At 39.8% G+C, this 17,599-nt stretch overlaps 2 protein-coding genes across 6 annotated transcripts in view; one reads left to right on the top strand and one right to left on the bottom strand.

Moving 5' to 3' along the window:
* The first annotated feature begins 825 nt into the window (after positions 1-825).
* spred3 (sprouty related EVH1 domain containing 3) lies at positions 826-10,889 on the top strand. 5 transcript variants are annotated; one of them, XM_058387215.1, is made up of 6 exons: positions 826-944; positions 4,229-4,394; positions 4,555-4,723; positions 4,937-4,998; positions 8,304-8,475; positions 8,748-10,889. In XM_058387215.1, the coding sequence occupies exons 3-6, from the start codon at positions 4,670-4,672 to the stop codon at positions 9,729-9,731; spliced, it is 1,272 nt and encodes a 423-aa protein (XP_058243198.1). In that variant the 5' UTR covers positions 826-944; positions 4,229-4,394; positions 4,555-4,669; the 3' UTR covers positions 9,732-10,889. The 5 variants fall into 5 exon arrangements, with proteins under 5 accessions (XP_058243198.1, XP_058243199.1, XP_058243197.1 ...); XM_058387216.1 differs by having other exon boundaries at positions 4,229-4,402; XM_058387214.1 differs by lacking the exon at positions 826-944 and adding an exon at positions 1,073-1,415 and having other exon boundaries at positions 4,967-4,998; positions 8,314-8,475.
* dhx34 (DEAH (Asp-Glu-Ala-His) box polypeptide 34) overlaps positions 10,474-17,599 on the bottom strand; it is a 40,932-nt gene continuing 33,806 nt past the window's right edge. The window contains exons 13-16 of the mRNA XM_058387212.1: positions 14,869-15,150; positions 14,518-14,691; positions 12,706-12,847; positions 10,474-12,558 (exon numbers count right to left, since the gene is read on the bottom strand). Of these exons, the coding sequence (XP_058243195.1) occupies positions 12,431-12,558; positions 12,706-12,847; positions 14,518-14,691; positions 14,869-15,150 (726 nt within the window). The 3' untranslated portion in view covers positions 10,474-12,430. The remainder of the gene's footprint in view (positions 12,559-12,705; positions 12,848-14,517; positions 14,692-14,868; positions 15,151-17,599) is intronic.

Raw genomic sequence — 17,599 nt, 5'->3', positions numbered from 1 at the left:
CAGGCCAAGCAGCATGCAAAGGCTGATATGGCAGCCTTTTCTGTCTCTGCCCCTGTCGTGTCACTTCCTGTTTTCTTCTTGTTTTATGATTGATTTTCAGTTTTCTTTTTGATGTATGTTAGGGTATTTAAATCTTTGTGTATCCTAGTGATCTCGCTGTACCCAACCTTGTTTCCTGTTTCCTTTCTGTAATTTTAGTAAACCCAAAGCGACAGCTTGTTTCATGTTTAGGTCATGTATTTTTGACCATAGTTTCTCTTTGATGTGTTTTCCATGCTCTCATCCTAGTCTATTATAATCCATGTACATACCTGTTTCGATGAACACACCATAAATACTATGTTATATGTAGTCCATTTGTTAAATATGTAAAATAGAATTGTTGTATTTTACATTAATTTAATTAGATGAATAAAAAAACTATTTAAATGAAAACCTTTCTAATATTCAGTGGATGTTCATCAGTGGCAGGTTATGTGCTTTTACACTCAGTAAAAATGAATGGAATTTGTACATGAATGGGTGGATAACTCAATAGAAACAAGTAACAATTCAGTCGTGGCTCCACTGGTGCTGCGTCGGATACAATGGCAGCCTCAAAGGAGCTTTCCAAGGTACTGAACAGCATCACTAATGTCTAGGATAGTGTCTTTGCCGTCAACAGTATAAAATATTTTAATATTTATTTGCTACGTACAGCATTCTCACAAATCAGTTGGTTAATCTATGCAAAGGCAATGTTACATATACCATCTATTTTTAATTTTAGTTGTTGTCTCACGTCTAAACGTTCCACGTTAGTGTGTCAAGAGACCTTGGAGCAGGACTTAGAAGCACAACGTTTGGTTATGGCAAACGACTTACGGCGTATAGGTACAAGGCAAATGTATCGCGAACTGATTTGTATAATTGGCATTTGAACTAGATGTCACCCGCTGAGATTGGTGAGTGAAGTATTGTTCTGGTGCTGCGATGTTCAGAAGGAAACACGGCAGGTAGCGTACAAGGAAAACAAGAGAAAGGAACAGGGAGGGAGTGAGGGAGTGAGGGAGAGAGAGAGAGAGAGAGAGAGAGAGAGAGAGAGAGACGATGCTGCCGCTATAATCAACGGAACATGGCTGCTCCATCTCCAGCCCTATCCTAATACACCAAAAAATATAAAGGTCGACACACAAAAAAAGAAAAGAAAATGAAAACATCGAGGGCGTTTAAGATAGATGCGTTTAAGATAGTTGCGTTTACATACATTTTTTGGGTGGGGGAGTGCATGTGTATATGTATGAGAGAGAGTGAAAGAGCAAGAGAGAGCGAGAGTAAGCGTGCGTGTGTGTTCTGGTGAGAAGGGAAATAAAAAAGACAGGAGACCGGGGGCAGCCAGCTCGAAGCGGCAAGCAGCACCAAGCCATGGAGGGCGAGTAAGTCCTTACATTTTATTTGACCAAACATTAGAGAAGACTAAACCGATGGGCTGTGGAACAGATTTTCTTTTCCATTTTTACCACCTCTAAGGTCATACGACCACGAAATCCGATTATAGCTGATACAGATATAGTTAAAAACATGTAATTTAGCTATTAACAGTGTACAGTATTTTCTAAATACATCTGCGACAGTATACGTAGATAATTTAAATACATTTGTCTGAACCATAGTATAAAAATCTTTTACTGAAAACGCCAGACCAAGAGGTCTTTCTTCAGAATACGCAATGGCATGTTTACGTTCAGATTTTTTTTGCACAGTTCACCTAGCAATGAAATATGTCACGGAATGTGTAGACGTACCGGGAAAATAATTCCAAAATATGGCGTTTTCCCGACCTTTATTACGTTGCTGCTCGTATTCACCTATGTAGCCAGATAGAAAGGAAGAAAGGGACTTCCTTATGATTTTTATCAACGCGCCTCGAGTTTCATTATGGTTTTTAAAGCCAAACTTTATGAATGAAATGCGATTTTCTCTCTCCCCCTCTTCCTCATCCCCCTCCTCTTCTTCCTTCCCTCATATCGCCCCCTCCCCCAACCCAGCACTTGCTTCATCCATTCCTTCTCGCACCCACTCATCTTTTATTAACAATTGCGTTTTATACACTTATGTAGCAGATCGCATATCACTTAATCCGCCACTTTTATTGTATTTCATTCATAAAACTGCTTGTGGCGGTGTTGGATTGAGTGCGGATGTGAGCTGGCAGTAGGTGGGAGAGAGAAGAACGTAATGTCTGAAAATAATTAGCAACACAGAATATCGACGAATGTTTAAATAAAAAAATGTGTGTGCGTGTGTGTGTATATGTGTGTGTGTGTGTGTGTAATCCTCAGCGTTTATTATGGCATGTCTTAAAATGGGCATACTGATGTCGAAAAATATAGCGGCATTATGGCTGTGCTCACATACCACGGGCCTCGTATGGCTAATGGGCGCGTTCATTGATATATCTCGGAGAGAAATGCTCAGTGGATTGCTCTTTCTCCCTCTAGGTCACAAGGCTGAGGCATCTTACCTTGTCTCGAAATTTATTTGTTGTTATTAACCGCAGTTTCACTGTTGCCATTAATTGTCTTAATCGATCTAATTTGAACAAAGCTCTTTCATATTAATGCATTCAACAATTATGTCCTATCTCGATTTACAGTAAGCATCAAACAATATTAAAAAGAAGTACCTCCTATGAATAAGTCGAGTTTCCTATAGTGTAAAGGAGAATACGTTTCCCTCTCTCACGTGATCATTCACTAAAACTTGCCATGCCTTCCTTCCATTGATATAACAGTATCTCTCGCCGGCAAGTTTTAAGTCTATCAGCCTAAAGCTGACTATAGAATGGGTATAAATGGAAAATGTTTTAAAACATAGATTAGACAAATCATCATTTATATTATATTCTCACTGAGCATTTTATTGAGAAAACTAATACTTAGGTAGAGCCTCTCTTTGCACACTCTCAAAATAGTCTCAATTTTTTATTGAAACATTTCTTTGAAATTCTTGTCCATGTTCACACTATTGCTTTATGCAATTCCTTCAGATTTTTCATGTCCACTTTCATGCTGTAAATCTCCCAATCTACCACATCCCCAAGGTGTTCTGTTGACTTCTCTTGGTGAATGAGAGGGCCACTGAAGAACATTGAACTCATTGTCATGTTCATGAAACCAGTTTCATGCTGGAAATTGTGAAAATTGTGCCCATTAAGGAATGCACATGGTCATTCAATGCTCAAATAGGCTGTGACATTCAAATGATTATTGGTATTAATGGGCTCAAAGTGTGTAGTCCCCACACCATTAGAGCACCTCCACCAGCCTGGACTGTTGACACAAGGCAGGGTCGGTTCATGGATTCATGCTGTTGGTGCCAAATTCTGTATGCCTCATCAGAAATTGAGATTAATTGGACCAGGCTACATTTTTTTCCCATTTTCAACAGTCCAGTTTTGGTGATCCTTTCAACTTTCTATTCTTGGCTGAGAGAAGTGGAATCTGACATGGACTTGTAGCCCATCTGCCTAAAGGTTTGATCTGTTGTACATTCTGAGATGCTTTTCTTCTCATAATAGTACAGAGTGGTTAAATGAGTAACTGTACCCTTTTTGTCAGTTTAAAGCAGTCTGGCCATTCTCTGTTGAGAATGGCCATCCTCTGCTTCTCAATGGAAATTGTTTCTTTTTTGCACCCTTCTGAGTGCATGAAAATCCCAGGAGATCAGCATTTACTGAAATACTCAAACCAACCCATCTGGCACCAACAATCATACCACAGTCAAAGTCACTGAGCTAGCATTTTTTCCCAATTCTGATACTAGTGATTATATGCATTGCACGGCTGCTACAAGATTAGCTGATTAGATAATTACCTAAATCTGTAGGTGTACAGATGTTCCTAATAAAGTGATCTGTGAGTGTATGTGTTTATAATAGTGCCTGTTTTACTAGGTTAATAAAAAGTAAAAATCTTTACTAAGCAAAAAATGTCAAGACTATTATTACATTTATTATTCTTTTTCACCCAAACTGTATGTAGTTTCCTGCTGTTTTGCTGGCACTTCAGTAGAACTGTGTTTGTTTGATATTTTGGTGTGTGTGTGTACCCGTATATTAAGGTGGGTGGATAATGTTGGTTGTGTTTGTCACATGTAATGTAGGTGTTTAGGAGTTTTTGTATTTGAGTACTTCTGATGTCTGATGCTCTATTAGCCTGTGTCCTGACACCTCACACCTCCCTTACAGCGTGCGTGTCCGAGCAGTGGTGATGACACGTGACGATTCTAGTGGTGGCTGGGTGCCCCTTGGAGGTGGCGGCCTCAGCCACGTTGTCATCTGTAAAGGGAGGAGTTCTGAAAGCCAAGGGCAGAAGGAGTATGTCATACGTGGAGAGCGGCTGCGCGATCGAGCAGTGAGTGTGTGCGTGTGTGTTCATGCCTGTCTTCAACTGACTCACCATTTTTTCACAGGACTCTGACTTATGCCTTTCTGTCTGCAGTTTAGAGAATATATTTGACGTCAATGTGCCAACTTATTCACAGACCTACACTGACCCTTCTCTTTTTATGTAGCCCGTGCTTGAATGTTCCATTCAAAAGGGTCTGATCTACAACAAGGTGAACCCCATCTTCCATCACTGGCGTGTGGAGGAGAGGAAGTTTGGCCTGACCTTCCAGAGTCCAGCTGATGCCATTTCTTTTGAGAAGGGTCTTCAAATTGTCCTTGACAGGCTGGACAAAGGTATGCCAAGAACCCAGGAGCCATAAAACAATGACACTGATAGGTTTTCAAAAATCCTTTTTTGCTGACAATACCTTTGTCTTGTGGAAAATTCTGATTACATTTCTTTAGTTTATCTTGTGAAAGATATGCAATCTTTGTGAGAACTGCATTTTACTGACATTTTTTGCAAGAGAAAATCTAAATCTCATTTTTCAATAACTTGCATTTAAGGCTTTGATTCTCCTTCTTCCTCCACACCAGAAGAAGGAGACACTGAAGATGATGGTCAAACAGTGAGTCTGTTTATCACCTCATGACTTTTATTGCTGTTAACTAAGTCATGCTTAAAACACAGTACGAGGACAAAACAAGCTCTTGTATTTCACCTACTCTACCAATACTAAAGCAGATAAACCTCAGTGATTGAAATTGTGATTAGTTGACTTACTAATTGTTTCTCTTGGGAGTTACACTGAAGACTGAACATTATTTTTTTATTAGATATGCAGTGGATATTTAAAAAAAAAAGTATTCACAGACATTTAAATAGCAGGTTATAAGATGTTAAAAAATGAAACCAAGAGTTTATGTGTTTATGTCCACAGTTAATGTGCCATAGCAACCAACAAAATTCACATGAAAAACAAACAGAAATCTTATAGGGGAAAAACTGCACGTGTGTATAATGAGGCATGTGCATATGTTCATTATGTAATCACAATAAACTCATGTTAAAAAGCAATTATCATACATCTGTCATCAATGATTTTAATTAACCCCAAATAAAGACGAGATGTTACTGTAAAATTTTCATAACAAAACATGTATAGGATCTTTGTCATAAGGTACAGATCAGGAGTACAAAAGAACAAAAAAGAGATATACAGTTGAACACTGTGAAGGGCATCATCAAGTGGAGAAAATTGGGCACTACATTGATATTATAAAGAACAGACGGTCCCTCTAAAACTGACAAAAGTACACAATGAAAACTTATCAGGGAGGCTGCCAAGAACTATGGCAAGATTAAAAAAGCTGCAAGAATATCTGACAAGTTCTGGTGGCCACACTCAGGATGTGACAACAACTGTGGGGTAGGGTAGAAAAATGGAAACTATTTCAAACTATTATTTTATGTACCTATAACACTCTGCTACTATGGTGAGGTTGTGGAAGACAGTTTCATTGTCACAGGTTATACACCATGGCAAGACTGAGCACAGCAACAAGACACAAGATAGTTATACTGCATGAGCAAGGTCTCTCCCAGGCAAAGATTTTAAAGCAGACTGGGATTTCAAGATGTACTGTTCAAGCTATTTTAAAGAAACACAAAGAAATGGGCAATGTTGAGGACCATAGACACAGTAGTCTCCCAAGGAAATGTAATACAGCAGATGAAAGACATATCATGCTTAGTTCCCTTCAACATCAGATGTCATCTATCATTGACATTAAGAACTGGCAGAAAACATTTGGACCCAGGTACACTCACATACTGTCTGGAGAAGTCTGGCCAGAAGTGATTTTCATGGAAGAATTGCAGCCAAAAAGCCATACATCTGATGTGGAAAAAAAGCCTAAGCGATTCAACTCCGCATGAAAACATAGGAACTGGGGTGCTGAAAAATGGCAGCAGGTGCTTTGGACTGATCAGCTAAAATTTCAAATATTTGGCTGTTGCAGGAGGCACGTCGTTTGCAGAAGAACTATAGAGCATTACAGTATTGAGGGTCTGCAGGAAACAGTGAAGCATGATGGTGGTTCCTTGCAAGTGTGGGGCTATATTTCTGCAAAGGGAATTGAAGCTTTAATCAGGATTAATGGTGACGTCAGTGCTGTGAAATACAGGCAGATACTTTTCCATCATGCAATACCATCAGGGAGGTGTTTGATTGGCCCCAACTTTATTCTGCCTCAGGACAACAACCACAAACATACAACCAATGTCATTAAGAACTATCTTTGTTCTTCGTAGAGAAGAACAAGGAGTCCTGGAAGTGATGGTTTGGCCCCCACAGAGCCCCAATCTCAGCATCATCAAGTCTATCTGGGATTACATGAAGAGACAGAAGGATTTGAGGCTACATTCACAGAAGATCTGTGGTTATTTCTCCAAGATGTTTGGAACACACTACCTGCTGAGTTCCTTCAAAAACTGTGTGCAAGTGTACCTAGAAGAATTGATGCTGTTTTGTAGGCAAACAGTGGCCACACCAAATATTGATTTGGATGTTTCTTCTGTTCATTTACTTTTCATTTTGTTAGATCATAAAAAGCCTCAAAACCTTTGCACAGTACTATGTATATATATATAGTGACTAGACCAGTTACAAATATAAATTAAGTAGAACTTTTACATATTATTATATAATTATATATTTTTCATAGCAGATCATGAATGTCATTAACCGTCACCTATGCAGTTCTGTAACCTCCATAGATTACCTCAAATCTTTTCTTAAAATGCATATTTACTTTGCCAATATGTAAAAAAGATTGACATCTTGTAGATTTTATTGCTAATGCAGAATTTATTTAACTATATCTCTTCATCATAACTAATTACTTAATTGGCATTGTGTAAATACTCTATATGGCCACCTGCAACTAACAAAAATATGAGGGTCTTCACCAAATTGTTGCCACAAAGCTGGAAACACACAATTGTCTATACATACAAATATATATTTGTATGCTTTAACAGTAAGATTTTTTTTTTTACTGAATCAAAGTGCCCAAATTGAGGTCTAACAATGCGTGGCTTGCCAAGGTTTTTGTGGAAGGTTTTGAGTGTCCTACACAGAGCCGAACCTCAACCCCACTGAACACCTTTAGGATGAATTGGAACACTGGTTCCACCAATTCAAGCCAGGCCTTCTTGCTGAACACCAGTGCCTAACCTATTGTGCTTAGGTGGCTGGTCCAAAATCTATTAAATGCTTTAATAACAGCAAAGGGGGGCACTCAATATTAATGCCAAGGTTTTGGAATAGGATCTTTAATAATCAGGTGTTCACATACTTTTGGTCAAATAGATTATATAATTAGAACTCTAAAAATATCCCAATGAATTTGTACATTCATTCTTGCTAATAAATGTAAATCTTGATTGTGTCCAAATTCACCATTCAGGTGCCAACAAACACTAGCTTATTTTTATAACTGTTTTGAACTGTAAAAATCATCTGGGATGATGCCTTTTCCTGCATCGTATGTTGAAATGGACTGCATGACATTACTACTTGTAAGACTTCTTGTGACACAAGACATCTTGTTACCATTAATACTAGCACGGAGTTGTCCGAACGTTTTTCAAAGTGGGCCAGATTAGACTACAATATACTCTCATACCTGAGAGTCAACAATATTATATGAAAGCTCCAGTATAGTGAATTTAATAACATATTGTAGCAGGATATATACCCTGACAGCTGTAGCTGATCATTATGAATGTGTGCTTATTCTTAAGAGATGTGTTGGCCAGTGGGCCGTCCATCATACATTCTAAGAGTGACACTGCAGCCCAATTAACATCTCTCTGTGAGTCGGACATTGGACATCCTACACTAGGTCCAGCATGTTTGATAACTTGCAGTCTGTATCAGTCTCACACAGGCAGTGAGTCATCCTCCAACAGCAGAAAGGAGATGTTACCCAAGCCCATCACCATAGTCACTAGTGAGTCCTCCACTTGCTTTGTCCACTCTGCTGCAGAGGAATTTGGGTATGGGGAAGGGCATGCCATCACTTCTCAGACCCCTGGACAGGTATTTCATTTATTTTACCGGTCTATTACATTATTTAGAGTAAATATGGATAATAAAAGACAGATACAGACAATATTGCAGATATATCAGTTAGCCAATTAGTACTTACACATTAGTTACTACAATTAGCCAAAGCATCATGCAATATAAACTCATTTATAAATATGAAGTAAGCACTGCCTTTCTGTGTTAAAAATATATCAGCTGTAGAGATATTTATGCCCTCATTTAAGGCTCTCAATTTCTTCCTGCCATCACTTGCTTTTCTCCAGGTCCATAGGCGGTCCTGCCAGCACCAGCTTTCCCAAGTATCAGCTGTATTGAACCCCCCAGCCCCTCCTCCTCCTCCTCCTGCTCCCCCAACCTCCCCTCTAGCACCCACAACCTCTTCGCCCTTGTCCCCACTGTCCCCTACTGTGTCCTTGCTGGAAGAAGGTGACTTACGCAGTATTGATCCATGCAAAGATTTATGGGGCTCACGTGGTTATGAGGACTACCGACGTGCTGGGGCAACACGGACCAAAGTTGGGGGCTTGACAGGAGGTGTCATGGTAGGAAGTGGATCAGACAAGTCAGAACTGTGTGTGGTGCACTTTGAGAAAGAACTAGCCAGTGTGGGAACTACAGGCTGTGAGGTCAATGTTATGCTGGACACCAAAGGTTCTCGGCGCCACTCCTCCTCACCAACCTGTATGCCAAATGCCATGTCTGGAGCATCTCCTGTAAGTGGCTCCCCACAGGAGACAGGCAAAAGCTCACCCTCACCATGCTGCATCCATACTTCACTTGCCACACCCCGCTCTCGGACTCGCAAAAGAGGGGGCAGTGGGACCAGTGGGGGGGGGGATGCCATCTCACCCGATGATGACAGCCCATGCCCACAAGGCTCGTCCTCATGCTCATCACGATGTGTGTACTGTCGCTCTGTCTTTAGTGCCTCAGAGAACGGACGTGGCCGCTGCCGGGATGCACCGGATCCAGCTCTACACTGCCTACGCCAGTGGACGTGTGTATGGTGTGCTGAGAGCCTGCTTTACCACTGCATGTCAGATTCTGAAGGAGAGTTTTGGGAGCCATGTTCCTGTGAAGACTCGCTGGGGCGTAGGCCACACCCACTCTGCTGTGCCGGCTGGATGGCACTGCTGGCACTGTCACTCTTTGTGCCCTGCATGTGCTGCTACCTGCCTCTGCGAGCATGCCTGCGCTGTGGGGAAAGATGTGGCTGCTGTGGTGGAAAGCACAAGGCTGTGCGATGAGAGCTGGCTTTGGGAGGTTATCAGGCCAGGGAGAGGTTGGGAGAACAATTTTTCTCATCTAAAGAATAGCTGTAGAGCAAGACGTCTCTCCCTACAATCCTCTGCTGCATTCCGTTTGTACCAGGACCCTTAATGGTGGTGCCATCACACAATGCACTGGGAATTTAGCATTGTGCTCTTCAGAGTGATGACAACACAGGAAGATGGCTCCCACCGCCAGCTTTTCTCAGCTCTGACTGACTGTTGTTCAGGCATATAGAAGGTGAATGCTGAAAACACCAATGTGTAAAGTTTTTTTTTTTGTTTTTTTATGAAGACAATACAAGGCAAAATTACATTACAAAAATGTATATCTATCTTTCCTTGACAATGAGAAATATTTGTTATCTCTCTCTCTATTATATATATAATTTATGGACATGCTCCCTTTTTACCTCTTTACAGTTTTGCCTCAATGTTCCAGACAGGAAAACAGGTTAGAGAGAAAAAACATAGAAAGAGATTTTAAAAAAAAGGGGCATTGCATACTGACTTTGTGTTTTTGGAGCATTTTCAGAAAAGGACAATTATGAGAATACTGTTCATAAAGAATTATGATTTGATATTACAATGATTGTAAGGTTACTTATATCTAGGATCATTGCAATGCACAAATGCACACAAATTTCAGAAAAGTGGAATTGTTTTTTAATGTCAGAAACCAAACCTATTTTGAAATTGCAAAATAACTACCAACATTAGAGTGATCAACATTTGCTTTGATGTGCAGATTACAAAATCCTACAAATAAAGTAATTAATAATATAATGAAAATTTATACTTTTATTAGTACTCTGTTGATAAGAACAGGGGCAATGGAAAATGAAGGCCTGTCATAGAGAACAGGAAATATTGTTGAAAAAGTTGAAATTGTTCAGTAAGTTCAGTAAAGTCAGTATCTGCACATGAAGAAATGATCACTCATTTGCATACACTCATGGTGTATACAGAAGCCCATCCCAGGAAATGTTTGGCCAATTTTAGTGCAATTCTGTACAATATCACTAATTTGTCACTGTAATCAATTGCAAAGTGACCTTTTTAGAGATATAGTAATATATAATTTAAGCTGATTATCAGTCCTATAAAACCAAACCATTTATGCAGGGATTGTTCCAGTATGATCTTATATTATATTCAAATATAAATATGTCTGTTATTTGAAAATATAAATGTATTATATGGAAGCTTGGTCTTTTTGCAACTGAATACAATGTACAAAAATGCTATTCACAGTAAAGAATTTAGACAAATCAAATCAAACACTGCCTGTGATCACAGACTGAACCTCATAGCGTATACTGTATATCTGAGGGGACATGGCTTTAAAATATTTGTGAACAAGCTGCTATTTTAAACCCCCATCCCAATTATTTTTTCTTCTGCTGCTGATCACACAAACCTTATTACAGACTTTGAGGCACTCTATCCGAGACAGTAAGATCAGTATGATGCAATGCATGCTGTGGAGTTATTTTGAAATGAAACTAGAGACAATGCTACAATAGCACCCCCACTTAATGAATCAGTATAATTATGCATCAACTCTTGATTGGAAGCACTTTATGGTTAAGTAAAATGCTTAAGCTGTAATAGATTACAAGAAAACAATGGTACAAATCACATACCCACCTACTAACACCTTTACCTATCCAAGTTGTAGACCATCACCAGTCTTACTGATAACTAGTCCTTGAGCTTTTCATAGTTGATTTTGCCCTTCAATTTTGCCCTATTATTTCATCTTGATAAATGTGCCTTTTGATTTGATTAATCAATAACATAGTTTTAAAGTAACTATGTACACAAGTACTTACTTTTTGGGTCATTTTTTCTGCCAATGTGCATATTTTAATATGTATTGACTAGTTTAAAAAATCATTAACGAGAAAAAAATGTTTATTTATTTAATGAAATATTTATTCTAATTATTTTTGGAGACAGGTTTTTATTCCTGTGCTGTCTGACTTCTCTAACTCTGTGCCAATGTGCTGCTTTGATGTGTTACATATTGTGGGTTTCTATCCTTAATTAAACCCTCATTCTATATTTTAATGATACATACAATATTTGAATCACACGATCTATGACTTGTATCTTCAGGCAGATGATCATAATTTCTATAGGTAAAAAGGATTACAGGCTTGCAGTAACTGGTCAGAAATATTTTGAACTCTATCAAATTCTAGTATTAAGTACAATTGGGGTTTGGGAATTGCTTCTTAGCCCTCAAAAGATTCCTCAAAATATGAGCTTTCACTGACAATAGACTTGCATCTGTAGCGTCCATCAAAGTTTTTGAAAGTTGACTCAGCTTAAGTTACTAACTTTTGCCACCTGCTGTGAAAATGTTCAGTACTTTTGAGTGTTACATATAGTGGAAATGGTTACAGACACAACATTCAATGTTGATCAAGAAAGCACATGTAAAACATTTCCAAACAATTTTTAGTTTAAAAAAGAAATGGAGAGGATTGTGCCTCTCAAAGGATTGTGATCCACAAATATGCATCTATTTTTACACACACATATAGCTATATGTTTCAGAAATACATATACCTATATTTTACAAGAATCTTTCATGAATTTCTTCTTAAAAAAGCAACAAAAAAAACCCGTTCTGCATTAAAAAGTAGTTGTGTGCACAGGGGTAGAAAAACTCAGGACTGGTGTTGACGCTTGTGCTTAAGTATTTCGGTGGAGGTTATGGTGAAGTCTTTCTTACAGATATTACAATGGTAGAGTCTAGTCAAATTAGACAAGGATCCAGATTTTACTGTGTCAGGCTCTGTGGATGAAAAATAACTCTGATTAAAGTCTGCCATAAAAATGCAGAAACTTTATATAATTACAATGAGAAATAACAATTAACACAATATAGATTTAGTGTACTTATATATCTGTTTAGCCTCAATCACAAAGCAGCCTGTCTTACCTTCCTCAATCTGCAGTTCCTCTAGTGGCCTACAGGTGATCTCATGCTGCATTTGCTCCAGAGGGGTGAAGGGCATGTGCAGGTCACAATAAGGGCATGTCCAAAATGTTCGCAAACACTCACTGTACAAATCTTTGGAGTCCTTTATAGTACATGCAAACAAGAGAGACATCATTCAAAAGTGGCTAAATAATGCATTGGTCAATGCAAGTCACTAGATTACAATCCATGGTGTATTGTAAATCCAATGCACAGCCAATCCACTGTACACTACTTCCAATGTATGTACCAAAGTAATAGGAATGGCTAAATCTCATCTATAATGTAAACTAAAATAAACACTGATGGTTGACAACCAATTAACCCACAACTGTTAGTGGTGTATTTAATACAGGAAATCACATTTAACATTTTAATACATTTTTGTACTTTAGGGAAACTTTAAATTGTTACGATAAGTTTACAATGTTTATGAAATGGCAGATTATGGGGATGTCTTTCCAGAGTGCTCACTAGCAAGTGTTTGAATTCAGCCAAGGGTCTCCAAACATTGATGCCCTATATAATAATCTATTAACAGACTGAGTAATGAAGTTGGATCTATAAGTATTTGTGACAATCTTTTGCAATTTTGCTTCTGTACATCACCACAATGGATTTGAAATTAATTAAATCACTGGGTGACTGAAGTGTAGACTTTCAGCTTTAATTCAGTGCTTTAACAAAAACATTCCATTAACTGTTTAGGAATTACATTTTTACATAGTCACTCGATAGTCACTCAGAGGCTTAAAAGAAGCAGGACAGTTACCTAGAAACATAGAATTGAAACTTTGAAACTATGAGTGGCTATATCAACAATGTGGTACATTCTCAAAAAGGAATGCACTGGTGAGATCAGCAAAACCAAAATGCCTGAAGACCACAGAGGACAACTACTGTAAAATGGGTGACTGCAGAATTTTCTTGGTGAAGAGAAACTGTTTCACAAGATCTAACCAAGTTAAAAACACTCAAGGACGTAGGTGCATCTAACACTCAACAAGGTTCTTTGAACAGGTGAACCCAAGGTTAAATTAAATTAAATTAAACACCACAATGATGGGAAGAAAACAGTATGAAAGAAAGGTAGGGCTCATTATCCAAAGCACATCATATGATCTATGAAACTTAGTAGAGGCAGTGTTATGGCATAGCCTTGTATGGCTGTCAATGGAACTGAAGTCAGTTGTGTTTATTGATGATATGACTGCTAATAGATGTAGCAGGATGAATTCTGAATTAAACAGAGCTATGCTTTCTGGTCAAATGCAGCAAAATGGCACTTCAAAGTGCAGATGGATAATGATATAGATGACTGTAAATAGCAAATGTGTGAGTGATATTTTAGACAAAGTGTGAGTCTAGCATTAGGGCCATATTGAAGGGAAATCCAAAAAAAAAAAAAAAGATCCTTATGAAAGAGCAATCAAGTGCCTGTTTGTTTTTGGATATGATAATTAAAATTCTTGAAAAGGTAGGCATTCTGTAAAATGATTTATCCCTCAAAGAGTTGCTTTGAAACATATAACTTTTTTTGCCACTTGATGATTTTCACATTTATGTCACTAAAACCTAGCATGCCTTTCCTCTATTATGATTTTCATTCATCCATGTTAATTTAATTAAAATTTAAATTTCAGTCAGTACTGGACAAATATATACAGTTCTATCACAAAGCATACTACACTTTTTTGTAATATTATTCATTCATTGCCATTTCTGCACAGATGTACTTAAGTACCTTACAAAGCCATTAAAGAGATCACTTACACAGAGGCAATTATAGGTGAAGTAGCTGGTGATACGAAGACCTCCTTTGACAGAATCTGGTTCAGTTTTCATCTCAGGGAAGAGTGGAGGGAGGGAAACCTCCATATTCAGCTGTGGTCCGACATATAGGTTCTGAGTCTGTAGTGGGGTAAGCCTTCTCAGACTGTAACTCACCTGGCAAGAGACTTCTATGTTAAATATTCTTCTTAATTTAACTGGAATACGAGGTAGTGTGCCCAAGCTTTTTTTCCACAAGATTTACAAATCCCAACCAGTATACGGATAAGAAAACTGTCCAGCAATCTGAAATAAATGTAAACAACATGTATCCAGCACCGGAAGACCCATTACCTCAGTATAGAGTAGAAAGCGTCCAAGTCCTTCTTCAACTTTCTCTGTCTCATAATGGTTTGGTATTGCGTCAGCAAGCCCCAGAACTGCAGTAGATCTCAAACCTGACTGGCTCAACTTGGCCTGTAGCAGATTGTCCCATTTGTCCCTCATCTTCAGAGCAGAGGACAGCACTTTGAGAGCAGACACATTATCACTTATAACCAGCTCTAGCCAGCCATCCACAACTAGCCGTGTGCAGTCTGCATTGCTGTCTACAGAGTTTGCCACCAGAAGCAAAACCTGGAGAGAGATAGTTAGGGAATAAACAATGTTTATGGCAATAGAGTGACCCAAAAAAAAAAGTTTACACTGAAAAGTAAATTATGATTCAGAAACCAGGTTGGAAAAAATATGTAGACTCTGTAATTCAGTAACAAACAGAACCAAAAGCAACAATAAATTGAGGTAAACTCTGTAGGAGTTTTTGTGAAATTCTGGCCTGTTCTCTACAATGTTGCTTCAGTTAATTGATTGATGTTTGAGGGTATGCTTTTATGCACAGCTCTTTTATGATCCTCAGAAACAGAAAAATCAATCAGAAAAAGTTTTATTGCCAGGTACAGCAAAGGGTCAGCAAGGAGCACTTTACAGTACTAGGAATTTGTGTCTTGGTGTCAGGTGCAAACATATACACAGATAAATAAGTTAAATAAATACTGTATAAGGTGACTTGTATAAAAATTAGTGCAATAGAAAAATGTAAAAGATGAAAGTGAATAAGGTATGTACACAATGTAAAATGACATAAGTATTGCATACAAAAGTGTGAGTATTGTGTACAAGTGTGAGTTTGAATGAACAGTAGTGCAATTTAGAATGTGGAAGTGAATGTCCGGGGTGGGAGGGGGTCATCTGGGGGTAAGTGAGGCACTATTCAGCAGGCTGACTGCAGTGGGGAAGACACTGTTCTTGTGGCGTGAGGTCCTGGTCCTGATGGACCGGAGCCTCTTGTCAGATGGGAGAATGCAGCCGATCACCTTCTCAGCAGTGGATGACACGCTGAAGCTTGGCCTTGTCCCTGGCTGTAGCTGCAGCAAACCAGACTGTGATGGAGGATGTGAGGATAGATTTGATAATGGCAGTGTAGAAGTTCACCAGCATCTTCTCAGGAAGGAGAAAGTTCTTCAGCTGCCACAGGAAATACATCCTCTGCTGAGCCTTCATGGTGAGGGAGCTGATGTTCTGCTCCCACTTGAGCTCCTGGTTGATGGTGGTGCCCAGAAAGTGGAAGGACTCGACAGACATAACCAGAGAGTCATAAAGGATGACCTTGGGGGGCTGGGTCCTTCCTGAAATCCACTATTATCTCCACTGTCTTGAGAGAGTTGAGCTCCAGATTGTTCATGCTGCACCATGACACCAGATGATCCATCTCACTCCTGTAGGCAGACTCAACCCCATCACAGATGAGGCCGATGAGGGTGGTGTCATCAGCAAACTTCAGGAGTTTGACAGACTGGTGACCAGATGTGCAGCCGTTAGTATACAGGGAGAATAGCAGGGGAGAAAGGACACAGCCTTGGGGGGATCCAGTGCTGATGTTCCGGCAGTCAGAGACATGCTTACCCAGCCTCACAAACTGCCATCTCTCTGTCAGGAAGTCCATGATCCAACTGCACATGGAGTCAGGCACATTCAGCTGGGAGAGCTTGTCTCTAAGTAGAGCTGGGACAAACGCATTAAACGCAGAGCTGAAGTCCACAAACAGTATCCTGGCATAGGATCCTGGGGAGTCTAGGTGTTGGAGGATGAAATGGAGGGCCATGTTCACAGCGTCATCTACAGATCTGTTGGCTCTGTAGGCGAACTGTAGTGGATCCAGGAAAGGGTCTGTAATGTGCTTGAGGTAGGACAGCATGAGGCGCTCAAAATACTTCATGACCACAGAAGTCAAGGCGATGGGTCTGTAATCATTAAGTCCTGTGAAAGGCGAAGCGTGCACACGCCCAGAGAATCCATGGCCACTTCCAGGACAGCAGAGACTCCCGGCGCATGTGGCAGGGCATTCAGGCGATCACCAACTACAGGACAACTTCACCTGCCTGTGACAGTGACGCCTCCCTTCCAGATGTGCTGAACGACTTCTACGCTTTGTTTGAGGCACAGAACACAACAGCGAAGAAGACCATCCCTCCTCCTAATGACCCAGTGCTCTGTCTCACCACGGCTGACTTGAAGAGAACTCTATGCAGAGTTAACCCACGGAAGTCTGCTGGACCAGACAACATTCCTGGCAGAGTGCTCAGGGAGTGTGCAGAGCAGCTAGCAGATGTCTTCACTGACATCTTCAACATCTCACTGAGCAGCTCCATCATCCCAACGTGCCTCAAGACAACAACCATCATCCCTGTGCCTAAGAAGTCTACAGTTTCCTGCCTCAATGATTATCGTCCCGTCGCACTCACACCAATCGTGATGAAATGCTTCAAGAGGCTCGTCATGAGGCACATCAAGTCACTGCTACCACCCTCACTGGACCCCTTGCAGTTTGCGTATCGTCCTAACCGCTCCATGGACGATGCCATCACCACAACCCTCACACACCTGGACTGTTAGGACACCTACGTTCGAATGCTGTTCATAGATTTCAGTTCAGCATTCAACACAATCATCCCTCAGAAGCTGACTGAGAAGCTGAGCCTGCTTGGCCTGAACACCTCTCTCTGCAACTGGATCCTGGATTTCCTGA

The sequence above is a fragment of the Hemibagrus wyckioides genome, linkage group LG04 (genome assembly GCF_019097595.1).
Source record: "Hemibagrus wyckioides isolate EC202008001 linkage group LG04, SWU_Hwy_1.0, whole genome shotgun sequence".
Taxonomy (NCBI): Eukaryota; Metazoa; Chordata; class Actinopteri; order Siluriformes; family Bagridae; genus Hemibagrus; species Hemibagrus wyckioides.
Note: the sequence above shows the minus strand (reverse complement) of the source record. Positions and strands in the feature narration are given on the sequence as shown.

Excerpts from the sequence above, each read along its gene's own strand:
- spred3 (XM_058387213.1), top strand. Across the intron at positions 4,395-4,554 it reads AGCGGCTGCGCGATCGAGCA|CCCGTGCTTGAATGTTCCAT; the intron begins GTGAGTGTGTGC and ends CTTTTTATGTAG. Across the intron at positions 4,724-4,936 it reads CCTTGACAGGCTGGACAAAG|GCTTTGATTCTCCTTCTTCC; the intron begins GTATGCCAAGAA and ends CTTGCATTTAAG.